At 50.7% G+C, this 21167-nt stretch overlaps 1 protein-coding gene across 1 annotated transcript in view; it reads left to right on the forward strand.

The window, feature by feature from the left end:
• Nucleotides 1-5687: 5687 nt before the first annotated feature.
• LOC307091939 (axin-2-like) overlaps nucleotides 5688-21167 on the forward strand; it is a 19025-nt gene continuing 3545 nt past the window's right edge. Inside the window, 13 exon segments of the mRNA XM_079758784.1 lie at nucleotides 5688-5874; nucleotides 6737-7688; nucleotides 10922-10973; nucleotides 10975-10992; nucleotides 10994-11026; nucleotides 11028-11065; nucleotides 14014-14116; nucleotides 16341-16481; nucleotides 17066-17424; nucleotides 17556-17705; nucleotides 17833-18072; nucleotides 18169-18276; nucleotides 18899-19024. Of these exon segments, the coding sequence (XP_079614910.1) occupies nucleotides 6856-7688; nucleotides 10922-10973; nucleotides 10975-10992; nucleotides 10994-11026; nucleotides 11028-11065; nucleotides 14014-14116; nucleotides 16341-16481; nucleotides 17066-17424; nucleotides 17556-17705; nucleotides 17833-18072; nucleotides 18169-18276; nucleotides 18899-19024 (2201 nt within the window). The 5' untranslated portion in view covers nucleotides 5688-5874; nucleotides 6737-6855.

Here is a 21167-nt window from a genome sequence, read left to right on the forward strand (position 1 = left end):
AGAGAGAGAGTGAGATAGCATGTTAAGGAAAATACACGTCAAGCTGAGGCACATCTATTTTACATTGTAACTATTTAACATCAATGCTTTCCTTTCTTTTCTTTGTTCTGTTTTACTTCTGGCAGAAGTATAGTGCGACACACATGAAGAACTCAAGAGAGAGAGAGAGATAGAATGTTAAAAAAAAATATGTCAAGCTTAGATTACCGTTTGTTCACTTCAGACGCAGCCCAGGTCTGCCTGGCCAAACTGGATTAGGACCAGCTCCAGAGACATTGTTTCTATAGATTATTAAAGTTCTCAGCCACTGCTTAACAGGATTAAAATGATAAAAGCGAGTAGGAGCGGGAAGAGAAAGTAGCTATTCATGTTGAATGGTTTCATTCACCCCGGCCTCCTTTTTGTTGTGGAGCTAATCCTCTTTCACGACCACAACTTTAAAAAGACAAACATTAGATTCATTTCTTCTGACACTTTTGCCCACCCCCCCCCTCTTTTTAGTCATTAAGTAGTATTTTTGTTTTCTGTTTTGAAGTTGAAAATAGAGTTTATTTTGTCAAATTAGCCCGTCTGAAAGGAGCGGCCTTAACGTGCCATAGCAGGCAGATGAATGGCTGTCTCCTCAAACTTCCAGGGTGTTATGCACCATGTCGGGACTTCAAAGCCTGTTAAATCCACACTCTAATTGTATCTTCTTCAAGTCTGTCCCCCTTGCTCTGCCACCACCATCTGATTCTGCTGACAACTGCAGTCCCTCTCCCTTCTGCTGTCCCTCCATGTCTCCCCCTCCACCCTCCACCCCCACCACACCAACACACACACACGACACCATCCCTAGCCGTGTGTATTTTATTTTAAACAGACTACAGTCTCTGTGCCACAAGTGTCACCAGCGACGACGTTAGGTGCTGTCGTCTCGTTTTTTTTTCTTCTTGTTTTTACTTACTGGAAACCGGGAACTCCTACAACAAAATACTGTGCAACACACGCGCCCGTGTTATGTGTCGCTGCAACCCACTCTATTTCTATTTCTTTCTCTTGTTTTTTATTTATTTTTCCCTGTTTCGTTTCATTCTGAGCCTACAAACAGACATTCACGCTCCCCTCCATATGGGCTTTAATTTGCCATTGTCCCCCAAGATATTCCTCGCTCAGTCTTGAGATAAAGGGATAATCACTTCAAAGGGAAGCCGAGGGGGGGTGGGTGGGCGGGGGGATGGATCGTGGGGAGGGGGGGAGCTGCCCCCTCCCTTCCAGCTGAAAGGAGAAGTGGACAATACAGTAATTGAGAGGGGGAACTGATCACAGGGTGTGTTCAAAGGGACGCATTGGCCACGCCCCCTCCCCAACCCACCCAACCCCCTGACGCACTTAATTTTATTAGTGTTTATGGTGAGGCTTCAGCCAAAATTATCACTCAAACCCTACGCAGCCTTTGAACTTCCAAATATTGGGTTATTTGCAATTATCCACCCTCTCTGCTCTGTTTTCTCTTTGGTTTCTCTGCTTGGGTGCAGGGTTTAAGCAATTTGAGCGAGGCATGACCGACTGGGTTTGGAAAAGATTTATTGTTGAGCACCGAGTGTGGATATGGGCGATTGTACTGTGTGCCGAGCCGCACAATACTGCCGGTCCCTTAGAAATAAACAACAACAACAACATCAACTAGCATCTGCTGACACCTGTGGTGAGGGTAGTAAGTTGTGGGAACTTCCTCCCTGTGTGTTGTTCTAAGATAGGCTCTGATTAGAGAGGGCCTTCGCCTCATCGGGCGCCTGCCCAACGCGGCGTGCAGCAGCAGATGCCTCCAATTCCTCCTTACAGCACGAGCCCTCAATTAGCCCCCGGGTTGAGCCATTTTATTGGGGCTTAATAGCAAGGTGGTGGTGGCGCTCTCATCCGCACTCATTCTGCATTGTGCTCCCGGGGCATTTGATTCTTCCTGTGAAACGGCCGTGCCCCCGCACAAAAAGGGGGTCACGTTGGGGTCAACATCAAAAAGAGGGCGCTATTGACTATTTTACAGCACCCCGCTTCCTTTGTTGCCGCTCCACACCAGAGTGGCACTCAAGAGTTAACAGGTGTGTACACATGGGCCCGGCATCCACAGGGGACAGCGTTTGTTTGTTGGTGTGTATGCCCTAATATGGGCTGCACATCAATCAAGATCAGTGTGCGGGGAGAAAGCTATGTGGCTTAAGCTGTGTTTGGTTTGAATCTCTTTTTCTCCACAAAGGTTTAACTTTTTTGTTTGATATACATGGTTTCCATGTTGTGTTTTGGTCTGTTGCTTGCTCAAACATTGTAACATTTTTACCTTCATATGAGTTGAGTTGATAACTGTCCTACCAAACCTTCTGAATATAAGGAAAACAAATGACTATTTTAGCATCTTATCTTCTAATATTAATGCTTGATTTGAACAAACTGTCAAGTACAGGTCTTGTCTCAAATTGAGATTAGGCGTCTCTTAATGTCGTAGTGCCAGTGTCACTGACCCAATTCTGCCCCTATGTTTTCCCTCTTACAGAAAGTAGGTAACCTGGTCATAACTTAGTGCCAAAAGCTGTTGCATATTTTAGTTCAAGGATTGCTTTGGCCAACCATCTCACCAGTGCTGAGTACAACCACGAATTAGACCGAATGAAAAGCATACTGGTAACTTTTAAACAAATTAAACATTTGGGCAAATGACATCCAAGCTAACACCGCTTTGGCTAACTATGATATTTATTCGGATGGGGGTTACGGACAAGTAGCTAACATTTAGCAAAGATGATCTATACAAGCTAACACTTGTCTACGCCATGTCTCTGTGTTCGAAGATATCTCTGCTTCTAAAAATAATGATAACAATAAAACTGTTTCTTACATTTCTTTCACCGTATCTCCCACTCGACCCACCGTAGATGGATTGAAGTCAACGGAGCGTCACGAAATCCAAAAACAGCTGCAAAGTCGATTCATTATTGAAACTCTGCCACCATTATGGAACATTTTCACAGCTTAGGCGCGATCATGAAGAGCATATCTGGGGCGTGGTGTCTCCAGTCAGCGGCAGGGCTCTCCGGTCTGGTCTGGATGTGTTCCCCTGTCAGCTCCACCCGGAGGATTTATACCGCTCACCTCCATGCCCATGCACATCGCCTGCCAAATTATGATTAGTTTGTTTGTTTTATTTGGACGTGTATCTGTGAAACGTTTGGCGGCGAATCAACCCCCTTCAGAAAAATACGCGGCTGATGTCACAAATGCCGCGGCCGTGTTTTTATAGGGCTCGGAGAGTTTATGTTTAGATGTATGACATCCTCGTTTGCTTTGAAGAGCTATCTGCATGAACAGTGGGGCAAGTGTTGACAGAAAATGAAACACGTCAGCAATCATGTGACGATCAAAGGTAGACAATTGGCTGCCAAATTCGGAGCCAGACCGCAACTAACATCAAAGTCTTACATAAACCTATCACGTGTAACCCATATCAACCTAACACGTGTAACCGTGACACCATAATCAAACCTAACACCTCCTCCATCCGACTCAAACCAAAAGCTAAACCCAACCACTTCTTAACCGCACTGCTAACTTTATAATAACACTAAATTCATAATACCTAACACTGTTTACAAAAGCCTGCCAGGCAATACAAACGCACAAGTCTTCTTAAGCACTCATATACACAGTGATGTGAATTAATGTTGGGTTTATGCCCTCAGGAGATACACTAAAATACACATTTTTGTGTATAGGAATAAGATTAGTTCATTCAGAAAAATGGCTAGCATGGTGTTACTATAATCAGCATGGAGTATTATGCTGAACCCAACCAATTAAACAAACCGTTGGGTTATGTTTTTGCTTGTATCCTCTCACTCGTAAATATGACTTTGTGTGCTGGTGCACATTCAACTCCTAATGTGTCATTTCCTTGTAGGTTGTATCAATTGGGACTCACTAATGATTTCTTAGGAATCCAATGCCTCTTTTTCTGTACTGCTTACATTTGCCTTTAGAAGGCAGGCAATGTTGCTCAGAGGTAAACACCCACTCACTCACATCACAGGAGTACAGCAACTATGTAGCTAAATGTTAGCATGGGAATGTCTACCAACTCCTCTTAACATCTCCGGGCTCGGCATAGTTTAGCCGTTTGCGTAAGCCTCTTCGCCTGTGTGTCTTCATAAGAGGGTTGTGAATTTGACTTCCCTGACTCATAATTATATCTTCCCTTTAAAGTTGATTCCCGACATCAAAGGGACAATATGGTCTTTGAAGTAGCATGGGATTGGATCACTGTCTAACCCACTCTTTAAGATATGTCACAATAACATTAGGGAAGTCATGTGAATTAACGACTACTAGACTACACTTCTTGCTGTGGCTTTCACAATCCTGATGACACAGACGTGTGACATTGAAGACATTTCAGGACATAACACCTAAAATGTTTTTTTTTATTTTGTTGCTTGTTTATTTTATACTTTGTTGAGGCGGACTTGCTAGGATAAGTTTGCAATAACCATACATTAATAAGATTCAAACCTAAGCAGAACAGTGATCTCATTCATTATGTTGTCTTAGTTCACTTTTTGTAAACTTCATTGTTTAGTTATTACATTCCTAAATGCATTCTCACTTAGTATTTGGCCGATTTCTTATGCTTATGCTTGAAATTGGCTCTAGATGTAATGTTTCTTTTTTCCTTTCTTTTTTTTCGTCCTAAAAAACTATGTAGCAACAGAAGGATAGCAGGAATAACGCAGTTATAAGAGCAGTTACTTCTGACGCTCCAGTCCAAAGCCTCAGGGAGTTGGCTCCAGATTGCCTGTCTTTGATAAGGTCCTCAAAATCAACTTAACTTAGTTGTTTAATAAAACAGCACACATTCACCGTAAACCTGCGATGTCCACTGCTGAATCGTGACTGTTTAGGATTGCGGTTCACGCCGACGACATTCGTGGATTTATAAAGCTTTCCCCGGCGACTATAGTCTCTGTGTTATTGCAAAGCCGCGCAGTTGTCTTTTATCTATCTTCCAGGACCAGGCCAGCGGTTCTCTACTTTGAAGTCCACAGTTAAACCCTCAGCCCAGTTCGTTTTGAAATAGCCTGGAGGAGATCTACCGCCTGCGATGACTCTATTTTTTTAACACCTGGGGAAGGGCGAACACACCATTCTTGCTTTTCATGACTACATGGCAATCCTTCCTTTTATTGAGCATTAGGACGGGGGAGCGATGCCCGTGATTGTACTGTAGGAGCCTGTTGGAGCACTTTGTGGCTGCTACGCTCACGTTAGGGACACTACTACTACGCTCCGTCGATGGTAAGTTGAAAGAAAACTGTTCCACAGGCCCCCTCTAATGGCCACTTTGATGTGTTGCTCCCCGCGCTTTGAAGTCGATGAAATGTAGGCTATGTTTCTTGTTTGTGGGCGAGAAAAAAATACGGTAAGATAGATAAGAAGCTTACTTATTGAGCCGCGCGTATTTACGCACACCAGACTATAGGGTGTTTATGGTCTGTGTGCGCGTCTCGGAGCTGGAAAGTGGGATGTTGTAGCTATTCTTAAAGAAGGATCCCCCCCCCACACACACACCCCTCCTTCATCTGCTTCCGATGTTTTCCATCACCGCTGATCTACATAGGAACAGCGCCTGCCTCCTCCGAGGTCAGTCGTTGAATGGGACAGGGTACATTAAACCTCACTACTTTGGCCGCCAGAGACGAGACGCGTGTCGAGAGGCGCAGGCTCTCTCTATTTCTTCCTTGCACTTTTGTTTTTTGGATGTACAATTTGGATTTTTCTTCCCTTTCAATCGTCGGAGTCCTTACTCGTATGGAATAATCTATTTTTCTGGATTTCTGTTCTGAAATGGTATGTGATTTGGTGGGTTTTACGCGCGACCCGTTGGTTTGGAGATCAGTCTTTTGGGGTTGATAGTGGGATAGTTAGAATTGTTGCATGCTCGCTGCAGACTGTGTGAAGGATTTTTTGCTGACCATCCGATGCATATTGTGGAATCACTGCACTACTTATATGGATTGTGGTTTCCATATGTTTTAGTGTCCAGTGATTGTAGGCTACTAACACAACGGAGAGGTGACTGCTGTCGTACCGGTAGTTAAAACGAATTGACGATAGATACCTTGGCTTACGCTGCTGGGTGGCTGTCGTTAGTTTTCTACAAAAGCTATTGATCGCTCACATGTACGCGTAGTGGGGCTTGGGTTTCCTGGGAGGAACTCTCATTATAGCTGAAGTTGAATAATTTGTCGTATCCGAGGTAGAAGGCTACACTCGTGCGTAATCGGGTTCAGGAGTACAAATGTATATTAAGTGGGGAAACGTGGGTTTTCGTGCGTAATCCAGGCAGGACTTGGATACAGTCGTTCGGAGCAGATTGGGTAATTAATTGGAGTTGAAGTCTATGACACGGACTCGTTAGGAAAACACGTGTAAACCACACTTTGGCGACTGTGTATTTGTGAGGGTTTTTGTGAAATGGTTATTCTTGTCAAAGACGTTTTGATGTGACAGATCAACGCCTATCGAGAATGTAGGGTGCAGTTGATCTCTCTATTTAGATTATAAATAGATAAATGAAAGGAAAGGGCTCTTTCATATTTCTCCTTCTCTGTGGACCCCGTCGAGGGTTTTGAAAGGACTGTTTACTTGATGTCTTGTCTTTGAAGTTCGCAGGATCTGGCTTTGATTAGATCAATACTTTGTGTTGCAGAGTGAAGAGGAGCTGAGACGCACCCCCGCTGCTTTTTAGAGAGTGAGAAGGATTACTGCCGGAGCTCAGTGCAGTGCAGGCACGACGGCACTCGCACACAGCAACCCGGAGCTGGAGCCATGAGCAGGGCGCTTACGGAGCACATCAGCGGTGGCTTCCGAGAAGATGCTCCTCGCCCTCCGGTACCGGGGGAGGAGGGAGAGGCGTCATGCCACAACCCGAGCAAGGCTTCCAAAATGAGGGCTGCGAACAAGGTGATTAAAGAGGTACCTTCCGTGTCTCCCGGCTCCACCACGGCGAGGCGGAACGAAGATGGACTAGGGGAGCCGGAGGGCAGCGCGTCACCCGACTCGCCTCTCGTCCGGTGGTCCAAGTCGTTGCATTTTCTCCTGAGCGACCAGGACGGGGCTCTGCTCTTCAGGAACTTTTTGGAGCGGGAGAAATGCGTGGACACTTTGGACTTCTGGTTCGCCTGCAATGGCTTCAGGCAAATGGACTTAAAGGATACCAAAACGCTGCGAGTCGCCAAAGTTATTTTTAAGCGGTACGTCGAGAACAACAGCGTCGTTTCCAAGCAGTTGAAGCCCGCCACCAAGACGTTCATAAAGGATAGTATTAAGAAACAACAGATAGACTCTGCGATGTTTGATCAAGCACAAACGGAAATTCAGTCCACCATGGAGGAGAACGCGTACCAGATGTTTTTGACGTCTGATATATACCTCGAATACGTGCGCAACGGCTGCGAGAGTGCGGCGTATGCAGACCACAGTGGTCTCGGGAGCCTGCGGCTGATGTGTGGATACCTTCCTCCTCTCATGGAGGAAGAGGAGTGGAGTTGCAGTGACTTGAAGGCGAAAACGTTGGCGTCCGTCGTCGGGCTCTCGGCGAACTCCCTGAGGGCTACCGCGACGATCCGGACAGCAGCTGAAATGCTGGACCAGGGATGCAGGTGAGCCCATCACCGTCACCTGACCCCCGTGCCCTTTTAATAAGTTTGGTGGAACGAGGTGTATGTCATCACGTCTCACTGTCCTGTGTGGTATCATTGTTCAGCGTCATACACATAACTCGCACATTTATTTTATTTTCCTCCATTGGTACAGCTACTTCTATTAAGATATTAAGCACATACAAGCCCGTTGTATGTGTGCATGTATGATTTTCAATTCCAATTTAGAGCGACATGGTGTCGTTGGTGCGCTCTGTCTCGGAGTTGAGTCAGGGGGTGGTAGGGAGGGAGGGAGGTGTTTAAGTAATACAAGCAGCCCTCTGCTGGTTTGCTCAAGTTTCCTGTGCTTTGAAACTGAAAGCACTCTTCCTCCACGTTCCAGGCATGCGTTCAGAATCACAAGCCCAGCACTGACTGCTCCAGTTGTGAGGCTGGTGTAAATAATTGTTCCAAGCTTATCACGCAATATGAAGAGTGAGAATGAGGGAAAACTCACGCACATAAACACACGCACGCGCGCGCACACACACGAACACACACACACACACACACACACTCTTATATACACACACTCACACTAACTTTTGCTCTCCAGAGTTGTCTGTATCTTGGGCAGAGATCAAACGGGGATTGTTTCTGGAAAGCACTCAGTGTTGTTTTTCTCGTCCAACTTTTTCTCCCCCGACTGATTTAAAACTATTAGTTAGGAACAATAAAAAAAAAACAAAAAGAGGTGTTGTTTATAATGGAGTGGCGGATCAAAGAGCAGGTTCAAAGTTGCCATGGCAGCGTGCCGTTTGCAGTGTCCATGCCATAAAGAGAGCCTTACATCTGGACCTTATTATATCCAAGTGTTTGGACAATGTCTGGGGCATTTCTGGCGATTGCTAGGAAAAGTGCAATTTACAGATAATCTGCGCTTTCCCTGACATGTAAGTCCAGTCAACCTAAGCAATTATTCGCCAAATTGTGGTGTGAAATGCGTGTCAAAAAGGCGTGCCATTACTAAAATCGCTTCTTTGCAAAAAAGAAAAATCCCAGTCATGTTTGCGGCGGCTTCAGTTCAAACAGAAGGCAAACCGATTTGAATGTCAATTTTAGCCGACGACAGATCATAGCCAACGAGCCGGCGTGTGGGGCAGAGAGGTAGTGTGCCTTCTTTGTTTCAAGCTTCTGCTTTGAGAGTAGCCCTGTCGGGACAGGAACTGGGAAGGCTCTGTGGGTTTGTTGACATGAGGGCATCTCCTCCGCTTCCTGGTGTGGTCCCCAACATTTCTGTGTTTCATGTGTCTGTGTGTGTGTGGAGAGAGAGAGAGACACTGAGAGAGAGGGAGAGGCTTTTCTGTCGCTCTCTCTCTCCCACTCCCCTTTTATTATTTCTCTCCCTCTCTCGCCCCCTCTTTCATTTCACCCTGCCCCTCGCCATCTCTACAGGTCAACCAATTTCCATCTCAAACACGTGGAACTAATTTTGCCACAGCCTCGATTCCCCCCTTCTTTCCCCGTGCGTTTGAAAGCCGTCCAGCCCTCTCCTCTAAACTGATAGAGAAGCACAACGCTAACAACTCAGCTTAGTAACCTGAGCCGCCAGGCCCACTTTGCTCAAGATACGTCTGTGTGCGCGTGCGTCTGTGTGGGAGTGTATTTATCAGTGTGTGTGTGTGTGTCTGCGTGTTGTTTCGGCCGTTTTCCTTATTGTCTTCTCTGTTCCATTATGTGCTTTAATCTCCCATTTTGGCCAAAAAAATAATATCTGCCGGAGTAAAACAACAACTTGAGAGCAGGGGAGACATGGAGGGAGGGGGTGGTGTGAGGCGGGGGTGGGCATGAAAGAAAAGAAAGAAAGGAAAAGATGGAGAAAGGGAGAGCAGGGAGGGGGTAGTGCGCAGAGCCCAGCTGTGCTAAATACCTGACTCTTCGCGGTGCCCTTCCAAAGGTCAGGTTTGAGCTGGGGGCCTAGGGCTTTAGTCATGCTGGGGCTCTCCTCTCCTCTCCCGGCAGTAGGCATTCTCATAAAGAAAGGGGCCTCCTTGCCCCCCCCGTCTCTCTCTCTCTCTCTCTGTCTCGCTCTGTCTCTCTGTCTCTCTGTCTCTCTCTCCCCTTCTCTCTCTCTCTCTCTCTCTCTCTCTCTCTCTCTCTCCCTCTCTCTCTCTCTCTCTCTCTCTCTCTCTCTCTCTCTCCTTCCTCTCCACTCTCTTTAAAGCTCAAGTTCCCCCTCCCAACCCCCCGCCTTCTTCCTTGTCCACCCCCTCCACGACTGGAGCAGGAATGCAACACAGCAGGAGAGAGTAGAAAGAGAGAGAGAGAGGGAGAGATTATGTGTGTGTGTGTGTGTGTGTGTGTGTGTGTGTGTGTGTGTGTGTGTGTGAGTGAGTGAGAGAGTATTTAGAAAGGGAAGGCAGTGGGGTGGAGGGATATCGGTAGGGGGAGGGAACACAGAGCAGCCCCCTGGTTGGAGCCCAGAAGACATGAGAGAGAGGGGGAGAGAAACCCCCCTCAAAGCAGAGAGCGAGAGGGAGAGAGAGAGAGAGAGAGAGAGAGAGAGAGAGAGAGAGAGAGACAGGGGGGAGAGAGAGAGAGAGGAAGAGAGAGAGGGGGAGAGAGAGAGAGAGAGGAGAGAGAGAGAGGGGGAGAGAAACCCCCCTCAAAGCAGAGAGCAAGAGAGAGAGAGAGAGAGAGGGGGGGGGGGGGGAGAGAGAGGGGGGGGGAGAGAGGAAGAATGAGAGTTTCAGAGTGGAAAAAGTGCGGGAGTAGGGGCCGTGGCCAAACAAAAGGCTGAAGAAGCAGGAGAAGAAAGGGGAGATAGAGAGGAATAGAGAGGAGGGAAGTGGGGCTGCTCATTCACAACCATGGAGTTCACTCCCCCTTCGCCCTCCTCCCCCCAGCTCCCACCCCCTGCATGTTTGGGGAGGAGGAGGGAGGGAGGCATGAAAGAGAGGGGAGAATGAACAGAAACAAGAGAACATAACCTCCTGATACTGTCGTCACATTCCTGAGGGCCCCCCCAAGTCTCGTTAAAGTGATCTAATTACACCGGAATACTCGGCACAAAATCCGAAACGCAACAGAACGTCGGCCTCCAACGCATCACAACAACAAACTCATCACGCCTTCACCTCACGCTTCTCCTGCACATTTTTCCAAAACTGCCGACAGGGCCGGTTTGAAAGACTGATGGGGCTTTTCCAAGTTTTCCCAGTTTTCCTAACGTGTTTCCCGTTGTCTTGTCCCAGGTCCCACCGGAGAGGAGACCCTGCCAGTCCCTACTTTGTCAACTCGGGCTACGGCCTTCGCTCCCGCCACCCAGTGCCAACGACAGCGAGATCTCCAGCGACGCCCATGACGGACGACTCCATGTCCATGACGGACAGTAGTGTGTAAGTCCGCCCCCCCCCCCCCCCCCCCACAACCTTTTCCTCATCCCATCATCACTGGGACAAATTAATCTGAAAAGTCCCCCGAATGGCATCCCAACCACCACGACACAACACAACACAGCCTCCACCAGGCGCTGAACCTACAACGCTCCGGGTTTTCATTTCCAAAACTTTCCTTGACAAACCGCCGTGGCGCGAGTTTGGTCGAACGGTTTGACCATGCGTTGGAAAACCTCCCATTCCTGGGGTTGTACTACCGCACCACGGGGTTGTGTGGGAAAGAATGGTCTGTAATGTGTTTTAATTATCCCTGTGATTGACTTCAGGTAATTCTATTAATGTGAAGTTGCTCCAAGGGCCTCCAGGGAGATAACGCTGGGAAATTCATTATGTCAAAGGGCCTTTTGAAGTTTATTCTGGTGCGTTACCGGCTGTACAGAGAAACGGGGAGAAGGTTGTGGGCGGGGCGGGGGGGATTTCTTGATGTGGGTGGGGGGGGCGTTGCCTCATCTCCAGTCGAAATGTATCCGTACCACCCACCCTTCTGCCACAACAGCCTTTTTTTTTCTCCCCAAGTTGTTCCTCTTTTTTCCATATTATCTAATCACATTTTCCCTTTGAAGAGCTTTGGGGCGGGGGGGCTTGGGCTAGGGACTAGTGGGGGTGGCGCCGGGAAATAGCCATTTGGGCCTCAAGACAAAACCCATTGAGAACGCTGGCACCAAATGAAAGCAGGCTCACTCGCATGGTGGGTCACTCTCCTGCCACTGGCCTCCGCAACATGCTGGGGGATCATGTGTCTGTGAGGCTTTCTCCGGGGGGGGGGGGGGGGGGGGGGGGGGGGGGGGGGGGCCACCAGGGCCACCAGGCATGAGGAACTCCCACGCCCCCCCTTCTCACTCTCTCTCCCTCTCTTGCTCTTTCTCCCTCTCTGTCTCTCTCGCTCTCTCTTTCGTTCTCTCACTCGCTCACTCACTCACTCTCTCTAACTCGCTCTCTCACTCACTCTCGTTCTCCCACTCTCTCTCTCTCCCCCACTCTCTCATTCTCTCACTTACTCTCTCTCTCTCTCGCTCTCCCACTCTCTCTCGTTCTCTCTCTCCCACTTTCTCTCCCACTCTCTCACACTCACTCTCGCCCTCTCACTCTCTCTCTGTCCCACCCCTCCGACTTCCAAATCCCCCTCCCCAAAAATAAGAAGGAAGAGCCTCCTCAGCCCCGCCTCAGTCTAAGCCAGATCTTCTTGCTGCTCCGGAGCCAGCAGCAGAGGGTGGTGGAGAGTGCAGGGAACTGAGGAAATAAAGTGCACAGGGTATAAAGGGCTTAACTGAATCGCTTTCAGCCTATTGTTAGGCGAGGGGAGCTTAGGGGGATAAGAGAGTAGCCGGCTGCTTTAAAAATGACTTGCAGAAGTGAATGGGAGATCCCCATAAAGTGAGGAAGGGCCCGTGAAGCAGTCTGATGTTGTCTTCCACCGCTCTCACCTGCATCAAGTGGTCCCAGCCCAGCCCTGTGCTTTCCAGGGTCCGGGGCTTCAGTTATTACACCCCCCAAATCAAGAAATCATTGATTTTGGGGGGTCAAGTAAAGAAATAAATGTCTTGAAATCACGACATTTTGTTGAGCGGTGTTCGGCGAGACTTTGTGAGGGGCGGTGAGCGCATCAGTTCCTCTTGGCTGTCACACCGTGGAGCAGTTTGAGGAGAGTTTGTCTCTCTTGTCTCTCCATCTGTTGCCGGGACACAGTGGGAATCCACAGCTTCATCTCTAGGGTAGCGTGCGGAAGGGTTGAGTTTGGTGAGAACACGGCGCTTAGTACAAGCGAACTGTGATACCGTCAGTCTCTTCCACACTACCTGATGGCGTGGTTTTAAACCTTCAAGTCATCCTCATGGGCTTATCATCCGTGTATAGCGCCGCCCCGCTTTAGTGAAACGCCTGGGTAGTTCCCTCTCATTTCATCGGGTCATCATATGAATACATGTTTTTAAAAGTGTGTGGTTGAATTACCCAGAACAAGAAGAGGTGGATTTAGGTAGTGGGAGGACGGAGGGTGGCTGACTGTGAGTGGAGAATCTTCTTTTCTCTCTCTCTCTCTCTCCTTTTGGTTATATCTTATTTATGGATTTACTTGGACACTGGGGAATGCTGCTGCACCAACTTCAAACATTACCTTATCTTACAAACCAGTCTTTTGATGTTGCAGAGATCAGAGGCTCAGTGCGGAGCGCTTGCCAAACTAAGATGGCAGAAGATACATATGTGCGTGAGTGTGAGATTTCAAAGAGGCAGCAGGAAAAAGCAGCGCTTGTGTGAGGTCAGTCACTTCTAAACAGCCTGAAAAGGCCAAGATAATTGGTCCGCCCTAAACGACAGCTGATTGTGGAAGCTAGAACTTGAAGAATAATATTGAGCTGTTGTTTTTAATCGCTGAATTGGGTGGATCGGGGCACATTTACCCATGACCCCGCGGTAGCTTTGGCATGCTTACTCATTTCAAAAGCACTTTGGGATGTCCGCGAAGACCGATTCAAACTCCGCCAGTGGGGCTCTTCTTTTGAAGCCCTCACTGGGATGTTTAGCATATCTTTACCATTGTCCTGGTGTGTTTTTGTTATGTGCTTTTTTTTGTTGCCTGGGCTTCAAGGACTTTCCAGCCCTTTGATTCAGCCGTAACATAGCCTAGTGGGTGGTTACCCACTGGTGTTGTGTCAGTCACTTCAATCACACAGCCGCCGCCTCTCGCCCGAGCGCTCGTCCACGCAGAGATTGACAGCCCAGCTAACGTTGGAAAGCGAGCTAATGTGATAGAATTGACACCTCGAGCCCTTTATAGTGTCGCCGCCTGAAAAGGAATAGCAAAACAATTGAATCGAAAAAAAATACGTGTTGCCCACACAAATACGATCCCTAACTTTTCTCCTTCTTTTTTTTCTACGTTTCTACAGAGATGGGATCCCACCGTACAAGCAGGGCACAAAGAAGAAGCTCCAGCGCGAGATGTGTCGCAGTGTCAAAATCAACGGCCTAGTCTCCCTACCCCACTTTCCTGTGAGTTCGACTCCCTTCAATTCCGCTGCTTTCAGCCTTAAAAAAGAAAAAAAAAAAAACACGCCAAACTCTTGAACTCAAACTTTTACACACTTGACAACTGGGTCCTGATTCCCTTAAGGAATTGTGTTTTATATCTTTCCTCTGTTTTTCTCTTCTCGCCTCGAGTGTGTGTGTATGTTGTGACAGAATATATTTAGTTTCTCCTCTCCGTTTCATATGAAAGTCAGGGTAAATGAAAGGCATAATTAGCATATTGTGTTTTTCTTGCCGTGTTTTAAGACACAATATGTATCTTATTGTGTTACGATGCGCGCACATACGCGCCCGTGCTCGCGCGCGCCCTACCGGGTAAGTCGTGGTAAAAAAATGAGGATGATGATGCTAGTGATAGTAGCATTCAGTGATGAAGATGAGGGGAAGGCTCTCAGGGTTATTTAACTGCTGGCCAGTGGAGCTTAGGCCTCCATCGTTTCCCATGTCGGCGCTCCAGGGTTGGATGCGCCAATCCCAGTAGCGCCGACCCTCCCATCACTTGGTCACCCAGTGCCCCTTCCCACTCCCACCAATGCAACTTGCAATGTGCACCCCCCCACCCCGCTGCCCTATGGAGCGATCCGGGGTAAGGCCTGTATGAGTGTCTCGGCCTTTAGGGCCGTCCTGATGCACAGAGCCAGAGCCTGGGTTAGAAACAGAGCCTGGAAACAAATATATGTAAATCATGTCAGATTGGTATCCCAGACACAGGTGTGCGTGCGTGTGTCTGTGTGTGTGTGTGTGTGTTTGTATGTATGTGCAAATGCTTTTTCTCTTCCTCTTTATTCTCCCTCTCTCTCTCTCTCCCTCTCTCTCTCTCTCCCTCTCTCTCTCTTCCCCCCCTTGCCTTTCCTTTAATGTCTCCCTCCTGATTTGGAGATGGCTCTGTCTCCCATGATGCACCAGCCCCAGGCAGCGGGGGCCCGTGCGGGGCTGCCGCTCCTTTGCCAGCAGCCCCTGCCTGCCTTTCTTCTCCCCCTCCTTCATCGTCTCTGCAAAGAGATGAGAGAAACAACAAAAACGAGTCAAAATCAAGAAATCCACTGTGCCAAATAACAAAAGAGAGAGAGGCACAGGGAGAGAGACAGAGAGGGAGAGAGAGAGACAGAGAGAGAGACAGAGAGAGGGAGAGAGAGAGGGAGAGAGAGAGAGACACAGGGAGAGAGACAGAGAGAGACAGAGAGAGAGGGAGAGAGAGAGACAGAGAGAGAGGGAGAGAGAGGAGAATGCAGCCGCCACGCATTGTATAAAAAATGTAGGATAATGTGACTTAGAGTAGCTCAGAGCTGCCCCACGTGCCACCGGGAAATAAATGACTACTTCCCTTCAGATCTCCCCGGTATTTGACTCCATCTTTTCCTGCCCCCCCCTCCCACACACGCTTCCCTGTCTCTTTCCCCCCCCCCCCCTATACAATGCATTCCTTTCCCCCAAAAACACATCCTAAAACCTCTTCCTATTCTCCTTCCTCTTCCAACCTTACCTTTTCATTTCTGTCTTCCTTCCGCTTTCTTCTTACCCTCATTTCTCCTTTTACCCCATTACCACCCCCCTCCCCCCCCTCTCCCGTCCTCCCACCACCACCTCCTCCTCCTCCTCCATCCCCCCCGTCGATATCTGGCTTTTATTCGGAGATTTGAGGCCGCGCGTCCCTCCCACCCCTAGTGTGCGTTTGATGTTTGACAAGGGCCCTTTGAAGTGCGCTGACTTCAGAGGCTGCCTGCCTGATGGCCTTGCCCAGGCTGCAGAGGGTGCAGGCGGGAAGCCTACCCTCGGAGCGAGACCAACTGCTGCCCTAGTCAATGCCGCCCACCCCCCCCCCCCCCCTCCCCTCGCCTCTACTTCCCTCCCACCCCACCCCCCAACTCCTATACCCCGCCCCTAAGCCCTGGCACCAGCGAGGGCACCGGGCACCAAAAGGAACCAGGGGTGTTTTCCGTGGGTGATGGCGGGGGAACGGAAGGGCTTTCCCGGGTGTCGGGGTTACGCCGAGTGCAAGGGCATCCGGATGATTCCCGTTTTTTTTTTTTTTTGGAGCGCCGTTTTGGGAAGCAGCCTGGATGGAAGTGGGACAAGGGCACCGAGGGCGGCGGCGCTGAATGTCGAACCGGACTCTGGGTCCGAGTGTCTGAACACGCCGACTAGTGGGAAGCGGCGTTCCTAACCTTCTCCCCCCCTTCTTCTCCAGAGGACGCACAGGCTGCCCAAGGAGATGACCCCGATGGAGCCCCGGGCCTTCGCCGCCCAGCTCATCGCGCGGCTGGAGAAGCTGAAGAGGGAGCAGGACACCCGCAGCACTCTGGAGGAGAGGCTTCAGCAGATACAGGAGGTGAGCGACTGAAACACACACACACACGCATACACTCCCAGGCAGTTCAACTTTACAAAACCCCCGTGAATTACAGGGCTTCCATTTCCTTTTTGCAGCCGCGTTGAATTACCGCTTGCCTGCCTTTTTTTTTTGCCTTTGCTTGTCGTCTGCCATTTTGTGCGCAGGGGGAAGTTTCGAACTTATGATTCCTGACACACTCAAAGTTCCTTCAAACAGCCAGCGCTTAGCTGCTCTCCAGTGGCACGTTCTGCCGATGAGCGCGCGCGTGTGTGTAGTGTGTGTGTGTGTGTGTGTGTAGCGCGCCGGTGTCTTCCGCGAGGCACAGGCACCAAGGTTCATTATAGATGAAGCGCACCCGGCGCCTGTTAGCAGGGATAACAGTGCAGCAGAAGAGAAAGTGAAATGAAGCCTCGCGCTCTCGCTGCCTTTCAGGAGACATCGGATACACGCCGAAACCGGCTGAGACCCGCTCTGCCCGAACCGCCTCCTCTTCTGCCACTCTTCCTAGCACTCCTCCTCACCTCCTCACCTCCTCACCTCCTCACCCCCTCCGCCTTGTGTCCTTGCGCGTGTGCCCCCAGGAGGAGGAGAGAGACGAGAGCGGCGAGACCCACCCCCTTCTGCCCGGCGGCGGGCAGTGCGACGAGGACCCCCAGGCCATCCTAGACGAGCACCTGTCGCGCGTGCTCAAGACGCCGGGCTGCCAGTCGCCCGGTCTGGTGCGGTACTCGCCGCGCTCCCGCTCGCCGGAGCGCGGCGACACGCCGCCGCCGCCGCCGCCGCCGCCCCCGCCGACCGCGCCCTTCCCGGGGACCAAGCACATCCACCACCACTACGTCCACCACCACGCCGGGCCCCGCCCCAGGGAGCCGACGGAGGCCGAGGCCGCGCAGAGGGTCCAGTGCCTCCGCCCCCCAGGCAGCGCCGACTTCGCCCCCGTGTGAGTACGCCGGGGCCGCCGCCCCAAACCGATCGCGTGAAGACGAACACGTCGCATGGCCGCGGCCGGCTTTGGTTTTCCCCCCCCCCAAACGGTCCTAACGAGTCGCCCTTCTGCTTGCCTCTCCGTAGCCGCTGTAGCACTTTGTCCAAGCGGCCAGCCAAGCTCTTCGAGGAGGGCATGTCGGGCTCCCCTCTGCCCCTGGACACCTCGCACCGCTCGCAGAACGTGTGGCAGTGGATTCTGGAGAGCGAGCGGCAGGGGAAGCACAAGCCACACAGGTAAGGGACCTTGCCTCCCGCGCGCGCTGTCCCCCCCCGCTCTCTGAAGCCGTCGCTCCTCGGCGTCTGAAGAGGTTTTTATTAAAAACTAACCGGTGTGCCCCCCCCCCCTCCCCTCTCCCCGAAGCACCCAGAGCCTGAAGAAGTCCCACCCCGTGGACTCGCCGACCAAGACCCCGCCCGGCAGGACGCACGCTCCGTGGGGCGGCGGCGGCATCGGCAGCGGGGGTCACCTCCGCAGCCACCACCCGGGCCACCCCTTCATCCAGGACCCCGCTATGCCCCCCCTGCCCCCGCCCAACACCCTGGCCCAGCTAGAGGAGGCCTGTCGCCGGCTGGAGGAGGTGTCCAAGCCCCCCAAACAGAGGTAAGCACCCCATCCCGCCCGCGGCCCGCAGGGTTTGTCCGTCCGTCTCGCTGCGGCGCTGGATGTTCACTCGTCCCGCTGTGCGCTCTCTGACAGACACTCTGCAGCCAGCGGCGGCAGCCTTCAGAGAGACAGGAGTCATTCCACAGCTGCCTGTCCCAGCGGAAGCACCCCCCCAGCCAGCTCTGCAGTTCAAACAGACCTGTAAGCACGCACACGGACGGACACACACACACACACACACACACACACAGATACACACACAAGAACACATGCAAGCACACTAACACGCGCGCGACAGGCACAACACACGAATGCACGAATGGACTCGCACACAGCGGCATGCACCCACGCACGCACGTGCGCGCACAAAACACACACACATGCACACTCGCTCTCCCTCCTCCTTCTCCAAGCTTGTGTTTGGCCCACGCGCCCAGATCTCTCCCTTCCCTTCAAAGGAGGATGTCGTGAGTCAGCACAGCCACTGCTTTGAACTTCCCTGGCTTTTAATCATTTAGGGTTGAAACACGCTGTAATACAGTATTCTGACCGCATCCTGGTTACACACACACACACACACACACACACACAGACACACAGACACACACACCCATAAGAACACTCCCACCCAGATATCCCAGCTCAAGAATTTATTCCACTGTGAGTGCAGCCAGTCGAATCATTTGCGGCTCTTTCATATGAGAAAAGACGTAACATCACACCTGACGCATCTAGGCAGCCAGTCAAAGCCCCCCCAACCTCCCCCCTCCCCCAAAAACAAAAGCCCGGGTTGTTAACGTCTTCCCATGTCTCGTCTATGCAGGTCCAAGGAGCTGATGGTCACCTACTTCTTCTGTGGCGAGGAGATCCCCTACCGCAGCATGATGAAGGCCCACAGCCTGACGCTGGGCCACTTCAAGGAACAGCTCAGCAAGAAGGGCAACTACAGGTGAATACCCGCCGCCTACGTGCCCACGAGCAATCTGTGTCCACGTCGACACACACACACACACACACACACACACACACACACACACACACACACACACACACACACATCATGCGGATCACGGAGGGCGTCTAACCTTGTATGTCGCCGGGATCTGGCGTGGTTAGAGCTGTTGGTGGTACTCTGGAGCACTTGGTGGTGGTACTTGGTGGTGTGTGTGCGTGTGCGCGTGTGTGTGTGTGTGTGTGGGCGCATGTGTGTTTTATAAGGCCCTCAAGTGTCTCAGATTAACATATTTCAGGCCAACCAGAACTTTTTCTGCGAAGCCAGAGAGAACGAGAAAGAGGGGATTTATTTTTTTCTTTCTCCCCCTCAGCTCACATCTGGTTCTTGTTTCCATGGTAAGGCAGCCCTTAATATGTACGTCTTTGAAGGCTGGGACCTTTTTTATTTTGTGCAACAAAAAGCCCTTCGCTGGGTCCTCAGAATTCCTCTGCCGTATCATTGCATCGGGCCTCTGAAACCAGGAGCCAGGCCACCTTCTTCTGTAAATCACAGATAAGAATCGGCTGTGGTAATCATGAGGGCGCAATCGCAAAAACAGTTAGAAACGCTCCACGCTTTCCTGCCAAAGACGGTTACGCAAGGACGTTTGTGAGGGGGCAAAGAAAATGTTTATTTGAGGTTGTTGTTTTTTTTTTACATCCAACCTCTGTACCATACACCTCACAGAGCAGCCTGTGGGTTGGGGGTTTAAGTCTCTATAAGTCAGGTTTTGATGTGTTGCCCAAGCCATGAGGCCTGCGTCTGCGGCCCTCCCACCCACCCCCCCCCATCGCCCCTTGACGTCAGCGTTACAGTTGCAGTCACATCTGCTTGTTCAGCACCAGGGAGAGGGGTGAGACGGAGAGACAGAGTGAGAGAGACGAGAGAGAGAGAGACCCATAAACATTTACATCCCCTCTATTCCACCACTCTTCTGTGATTGAAGAGAGAGGGGAGGAATAAGGGGGGGCTGAGGGGGGAGACTAAGGGGAGACTAAGGGAGGTCTGGGGGAAAGACTGAGGGAGGAGTAAGGGGGGAAGGGGTGCGTTGATGAGGGCTAGGACGGGGGCGTGGATCGCAGAGTGTCTGGCTTTAATGGCAGCAGAATATGTGTGCAGTTGGTTCATTTGGACATGGCAGCGGAACAGCGGAGAACAGTACAGCGAGCCTCTGCCAGACGTTATTGGTGCCAGATGTTTAGAAGAGAGAGAAATCCTGCTGCCACATGAACCAGTGTTCCAGTACAGCCCCCGCCACACACTCCTCCGTTCCCCTCCCCTGTCTTTCTCTAACTGAAACAAAGAGATGCCTTTGAAATCCTTACCAAGGATGCGCCCTACCCCAGCATCGCCTCACACACACAGAGAGACACACACATACATGGCGCACACACACACAAACACACACACACACACACACATAAATAAACACACACACACACACACACGCACACACACACACACACACACACACACACACACACACACACACACACACACGCACACACACACACACACACACGGCCCCTCCGCCTCCATAATTATTTCTGGTTTGCATGCGGGAAGACGGGCCGGTCAGGGCCAAGGCGATGTACACATCATGGAGGAGAGGGGCTGCTGTGTGCCGTATCGCTGGCTGAAGGCTCTGCAAGACAAAGCTGCAACAGATGAGCTCTGCTGGCGTGCGGCGTTGAAACAATCGCCGGCCGAAGAGGCGATCCCAGCTGCGAAAAAAGTCTGCTCGGAGAAAAAGACGCGTCTGAACCCGGCCAACGCTTTTCCCGATCGGGTCCAAACATCGTGTTGTTGTTTGTACTCCTGCGAGCGATCTCCCCAAACTTTTTATAAGGCAACGAGTTGTTTCGGGCCTTTGTGGGTTTTTCTGTAAAAGGCGCACATGATAAAAGGATTTTTTCCTCTACTGCTGCTTATCATTAAAACCAAGCCGTCCCTGTGTTGAAAGGAGAGGAAGATAAATCAGTGAGCTCTCTCAGAGACCAAACACTCGTCGGGGCCAACCTGTCCCTGGGACTTTTACTGAGTTTGACAGCAGAAGAAGAGGAAGATGAAGAATGGTTCTTGGTCTGTCCCTCCCCCC

This window comes from Pollachius pollachius (assembly GCF_949987615.1).
Source record: "Pollachius pollachius genome assembly, chromosome: 2".
In the NCBI taxonomy this organism is placed as follows: domain Eukaryota; kingdom Metazoa; phylum Chordata; class Actinopteri; order Gadiformes; family Gadidae; genus Pollachius; species Pollachius pollachius.